Source organism: Siphateles boraxobius, unplaced genomic scaffold (genome assembly GCF_051911475.1).
Source record: "Siphateles boraxobius isolate OS27281-9 unplaced genomic scaffold, OSU_SipBor_1 35, whole genome shotgun sequence".
Classification (NCBI taxonomy): domain Eukaryota; kingdom Metazoa; phylum Chordata; class Actinopteri; order Cypriniformes; family Leuciscidae; genus Siphateles; species Siphateles boraxobius.
The window spans coordinates 12,299,432-12,305,708 of NW_027508975.1; the positions used below are offsets into that span (position 1 = coordinate 12,299,432).

The following is a 6,277-nucleotide window of genomic DNA, read 5'->3' on the forward strand; positions in this document are numbered from 1 at the left end:
TACCCCGCCCATTGCCTCTCCTGATTGGCTAAAAACAAGTAGTAGATGGGCGGGTCTCCCAGATTTCCATGGAGTCAGTTCGTGCACGAGAACGAGTTAAAGCAGGCTTTACTCACAAACATTACCAAACCATTTCTTCTGCTTATATGTAGTTTTTCCATTAGCAACTATGGACGCTGTTCTGAAGATATTATTTTCTTCGGAAGAGGAAGAACGGTACGTTTTGGATTGTTTATCGTACTTGATGATGGTGATGGCATTAATAACTTTTGTGACTTTACTCTTTGAGCACGTGCCCTATGGCAGATATGCATCCAGCGGGTATGGATTCCCTGTAAATGTCAAGTTCGCCTGGTTCGTTCAAGAATTGCCGTCTTTTCTGGTGCCTTTGTGTTTAGTACTATGGAGTCCATGTGCAAAGATAATACACCTGCCCAATCAACTGCTTCTTCTCATGTTCTTTTGCCATTATGCTCAAAGGTATGATTTGTTCTTGTAGCTTACGCAACGGGGGTGGGGAAAAGTCCATACATGTGTCAGTAAATTATCTTATATTGTCTTGCAAGTGGCAACTTTATATTAAACATGTATTTCTCCAGGTCCCTCATCTACCCATTTTTAATTCGAGGAGGAAAATCAACACCATTCATCTCTTTTGCTCTGGCCTTTGTCTTCTGCATCTATAATGGGTACCTGCAGGCAAGATACCTGAGTCACTATGCAGATTACCCAGCTGATTGGGTTACACATCCCTGTTTCATCACAGGTGGGTGCTAGTGAGTAATTATTTATAGTGTATAAGGTGTCATTTTCAATCAGCTAGTATCGTATTCTCTTTCATACATAATAGAATCAGGTGTTGATTTCTTTCAACCTTTAAAAGTCGGCATGACACGGACGTTGTGATAGTCTTTTCTTCCTTATTGTGACTTAAATATAAGTGAAACCGCTTATTGAACAAGAAAAAATGCAGGGCGGGACTTGTTCGCTATTTCTGTGATGTCATGTGAGTGACATGTTCCGCCCTCGCACCAGTAAACACGTCATGAGAGAAGAAAAGAGACATTTTGTAGAAGGGAGGGGAAGTTATTTTGATTTAAGTTTAGTAGAGCATATGCTTTTTTTTTTTTAATGTATGATGTGCACGGATTAATCATTCGTAATAAATACTAAAATATTCCATAAAAAAACAAGAATTGCTTTAAGAGCTGACACTGGAATACATCCATCACCACCAGGGCACCATCAGCATGGATATGATGAGAGAACACGGCACATTCAATGACTCTATTCTTCAAGAAAGAAACATTTAAAAAAATCACTTGTCAGGATTATTGTTAATCTCACATTCTAGTTCTTTTCCCTGAACCTTAGGTCACCTGACCTGGTTACTTTAACATTGACCACTGCAGAGTTATATTGTTTTTTCTTTCTGAACTCTAGCTGATATGGTTGACCGAACATTAGCTGTCATTCTCTGTATTCATCTGTATTCCCTACATGCTTTTGTAGCTATTATTTTATTAAAGTATTCAAATATATAACCTGGACAAAACTCTATTAGTATTTAGATTTATCTAATTATATATATATATATATATATATATATATATATATATATATATATATTACATGCGCGCGCACACACACTTAGTTGTGGATATATTGTAAATTTTCATTTATTCCTGTGATGGCAAAGCTGACTATTTCTGCATCATTACTCTAGTCTTCAGTGTCACGTGAATCGTGATCCTTCTGAAGTCATTCTAATATGCTGATTTACTGCTCAAGAAACATTTCTGAGCAATCAGATTTCTATCAATGTTGAAAACGGTTGTGCAGATTGTGTTTCATATTCTGAATCTATAATGCTGTATTTTTTTTCAGGGTCTTGTATGTGGTTCCTGGGATGGATCATTAACATTCACTCTGACCATATCCTCAGGAACCTTCGCAAGCCTGGAGAGACGGGTTATAAGATACCTAGAGGTAAGACAATAATTATTAGACTGACAGCACCATTTATGAATTGGAAATGTGTTGGAGAGAGAAATGTGGCCTAAATTGTTCAACTGAAATGAACTAAAATGTTTACCATGCATCTTTACCATGTTCCACATAATTATAAAACAATCACAACATTTTGAGTGACCACTTAGGAACGTGGCATGGAGCTTTAGATTTTAGGAATAGACTGATTTGACTCAACCACACTTTTAAATACCCACAATTCATAAAATTTTCATAAACGCACAGTGTCATTGTACATACTAATTCAAGAGTATTCAGAACAGAACAGCAGAAATCATTTGAACCATACCACATGCATTCAGCTCAAATGGGTGGTCAACGCTAGGGCGTCCTCTTCAGTGCTGGTTTGAATGTTGACGTAATGCTAACACCTCTTGTGAATTTGGCTTTGACTTGGAATGAAAATAAAAATAGATGCCCTTGCTGGTCATGACTCATTTCCTCAGCAACTTGTCAGGACCAACCAGCTCCAGAGATCATAATAATTTGTGACATGCACTTCTATCTCTTTTCCTAAACACTCAGTCAATGCAAAATATAAATCATGTAAATCATCTCTTATTTCACTAACTTTTTATTAAAAGTATTTTAAAGCTGTCTGACATCACAACTTCAGATGATATTATCAAAAAATATTATGCTTGTTTTTCAGCAAGTCCGTCAGCTTTAAAAAAAAGAAAGTGAATTGACTGATACAGTATATGAATTTAGGATTTAGGAATTTAAATTATTGTGGTATGTCAAAGTTGTTTAAGATCCAAAAACTTGTTCTTGTTTTATTTGATGCAGAAGTGATGACTGACATGATGAATCAGACATGCTTTATTTCTGACAAATTAAACCAGGCAGCTGGTCAGATGGTTTCACACTTCATTAGACACATGTGATGCAGTTTCACTGCTTTAAAACTGACTTGAAATTTGTTTCTTATTGATTTGCAAACAGACTGTTTGTGTGATGTCTTCCATTTGAGTGTCTCTTCATAACTATTTTCTGTTCATAGGGGGCATGTTTGAGTATGTATCTGGAGCGAACTTCTTAGGTGAGATTTTGGAATGGACTGGATTTGCTCTGGCCGGTCACTCGATCCACAGTGCAGCTTTCGCTCTCTTCACTCTTATTGTGCTGTCCTGCAGAGGAATGGCCCACCACAAGTAAGGCATTGCATTCTGAAACAATGGATTCTTTCTCAATGTGACTGCAATTATAAAAAAAAAAAATGCTTTCATTTCTCATATGTCTGATTTAATTCCAGAATCATAAGAAATATATATTTTAATAAGATATATATAAATATTAAAAAAGATTAAGCCTATTTTAGGACAGTCACGATTTTCATCATAGTTAAGCACATTTTTCCCCACATAAATTGTAGGATGATTTTTTTGAGTAAATGTTTTATTTTCCCAGTGATTATTCTCAGTAGATTCTCATTCCTGTAATATTATATAATAAATAACTGATTTCAGTAAGCATAAATGAATTTCAACAGCTACTACAATGACATAACTATTTAAACATTTAACTTGTTAACTGTCAGTATCCTGGTAGCACTTGGTGCACTTTTTCGTTGTCATTTTTCCCTTCACATATTTTAGTAATCATCATAAATTTGGTATAATCGAAAGCTTAAACGCTCAAAATTCTTACCGTGAAAACGTTTTGAAATTGCATATTGCCTTGTCATGGAAACAGTATTTTAAAACCTGTAAGCGGGCTCAATTTTTGGGATTATCAAATTTGGTTAGACGCATAACTTTGATTTTCTAGCAATCAATTTTAGTCCAAATTATTTTGAATAAATAAATATATATATGTATAAAATATATTTTTTGATTTTACATTAAACTCAAACTTCTATAATGTTTTTACACTTTAATTTATTGAAGTGCTTTAAGTGCAATAATATATTAAATCATATTTTTTTTTCAATATTTTTTTTAGGGTCAAATATGACCTAGACATGTTCTATAATAATAAATATTTTGATATCAGTATGACAGATTGTTGTTTGAAATGTGCTATTTCATTTTACAGGTGGTATCTAGCAAAATTTGAAGACTATCCAAAATCAAGGAAAGCTTTAATACCGTTTGTACTCTGATCCCGTGGTAAGCCCAGCGGCCACTCTCCCACAGTGTTCCAAAGAAAGTGGTGTCGTAACATACAGAGACTGGGGAAAATGTATTGAGCATTACAAAAACTCAATTTTACAAGACACATTTTTATTTCAGTTTTATAGCATGTACATTTTTGAAGTGCAAAACAGCATTACTGTGAGAGATCTCACAGTGTCTCAATGGAGAGATCAGATGAGATACACATGGCAGATAGATGCTACCATAATGCAGAACTTGCCAATTAACTCCTAAATGCATGAACGTTTCTACTATCGCCAATTATTACAAATTCGGGTCTTTAGCGACCCGGATCTACATCTAACTCGAATGGATCTCTAACTGCCTCATTAGTTTAAAACTCTCTTGATATTTTAATGACAATTACAAAAGAATAAAGCATATTTTGTTACCTTTTGTAACTTGGAAGGGTTCAATTTGACAACATTATTATCATCATTGTGTATCAGACAGTGCCACGTTAAGGAAAAAAGGTGAATTGCACTTAATGAGTCATACGAGATTTAACTATTGCAGAAAAAACACTATTACATACCTATACACTTTTTACAAAAAATAATTAGAAAACAGATTTTTTTTCTTGTTATATTGTTTATAATGATTAGATTGAGGAATACTAAGAAGGTTGATGTCTAACTTTAAAAGATGAATGAGGGGGAGGCTAGTGAATGACGTCCTGGATCGATAAAGTCACTCAGTCGTTTTTTTAAAACGGTAACCCTGTGTCAGCAAAACATGGACTTTTTGAACTGTGCTAATGGTCATGCTGGATTCAAGGTTATCTGAGTAAGACCCCAGAAAAGGTGAAGGTGCACATGATTTATCTGTTAGAAGAGTGAGTACTGCAGGTGTGACCATGTCATTTTACACAGATGACGGCTGCATCCGAAATCGCTTATTCTCTGAGTAGGTACTTCTTTTTTGAATGAGTAATTATTTTATGGCAGTAAAAAAGTAAATTCTATATAGGATTAATGTAATCCGTACATTATCATGTTGTCTTTGTCATGTGACCTACCATTTGCATCGTTTCACTGCTATTGACAACTCCTCTTCTGTGGCCTCATTGGATAGTAAAGTGTCCATTGGATGCACACTTCAGAATCTTGCCAGTAGTAGTAAGTCATATGTGTACTTTTTGCCTACTGTTTTATGAATACTGTGGATTTAGACGCACTACTCTTTTTAATATACTGATTTTTGCTTACTATATAGTAGGGAAGTATCTGATTTCAGGTTCAGCCCATATCCAAAATGTTTAGACCTTCATGGCGAATTTGCATTCGTGTCAAAATGTTCCAGGTTACTGTAAAAAGAGTGTTAAAATAAAATCTGTTTAAGAGATTTCAAATGTGTAATGGTGTTATGTTTACTGATTACTTAGAAGGTTTAAGAAATTACATTTAATGAATTCCAACAGAGGCACATTTTGTACATTATTGTCATCGCAATGAATGGATTTGACTGTCTTAGATCTTAACACAATTAAATGCATCTTCTGTCAAACAAGTTTTTCCCTGACGTTTATCAAGAACATTCAGGCAACAGATGGCAGGGTTTATATACTGTAGGCTCAGTACATGAAGCTGTCAAAATGAAGTATTAAGATCAATAACCAGAAGTATCCCAAGTCCGAATGCTGCTCTCAAAGAAAAAGAACTGCATACCTTGCCATAAAAGGAAGGCTATGATTATTTATTTTTCGAAATGCCTGCCCTGAATATATGGGATGATGTCATTTTTTTATGTCATTGTAAGATAATTATTGTATGTTTACAGCGATCATGCAGGTCATGGTAAATTTACCATAATACTATCTTTACTACATCGGATGAACAACAATATTGTCACAAAACTCATGGTTTCTTCATTCCCATTATAGCTACAACTGTTTTTGTAGAGAAGTTATGCTTGTAACGTCATCATTTACCATCGCTGACATGCTTTGACATGCTGCATGGGGGCTCCCATAATACCTTCAGGCACAATGTTTGAAATATGGCAAGAGTTGTGTGTTGTAAGTCAGCACTGTCAGCAGAGAAAGTGTTCATTTACTATGGAATGTGAAAGGTCATATAAATTGCTTCTAAATATCCCATTGTCTATTC

At 34.9% G+C, this 6,277-nt stretch overlaps 1 protein-coding gene across 1 annotated transcript; it reads left to right on the forward strand.

Annotated features, from left to right (window-relative positions):
- The first annotated feature begins 26 nt into the window (after window positions 1-26).
- srd5a1 (steroid-5-alpha-reductase, alpha polypeptide 1 (3-oxo-5 alpha-steroid delta 4-dehydrogenase alpha 1)) lies at window positions 27-5,520 on the forward strand. The gene is made up of 5 exons (XM_077196400.1): window positions 27-480; window positions 600-766; window positions 1,888-1,989; window positions 3,035-3,185; window positions 4,069-5,520. The coding sequence occupies exons 1-5, from the start codon at window positions 170-172 to the stop codon at window positions 4,133-4,135; spliced, it is 798 nt and encodes a 265-aa protein (XP_077052515.1). The 5' UTR covers window positions 27-169; the 3' UTR covers window positions 4,136-5,520.
- Window positions 5,521-6,277: the final 757 nt, after the last annotated feature.

Bases quoted from the DNA above. Each gene is read 5' to 3' on its own strand.
- srd5a1 (XM_077196400.1), top strand. From the start codon at position 170: ATGGACGCTGTTCTGAAGATATTATTTTCTTCGGAAGAGGAAGAACGG. The intron at 481-599 runs GTATGATTTGTT...GTATTTCTCCAG, and splicing joins TTTTGCCATTATGCTCAAAG to GTCCCTCATCTACCCATTTT. The intron at 1,990-3,034 runs GTAAGACAATAA...TTCTGTTCATAG, and splicing joins GGGTTATAAGATACCTAGAG to GGGGCATGTTTGAGTATGTA.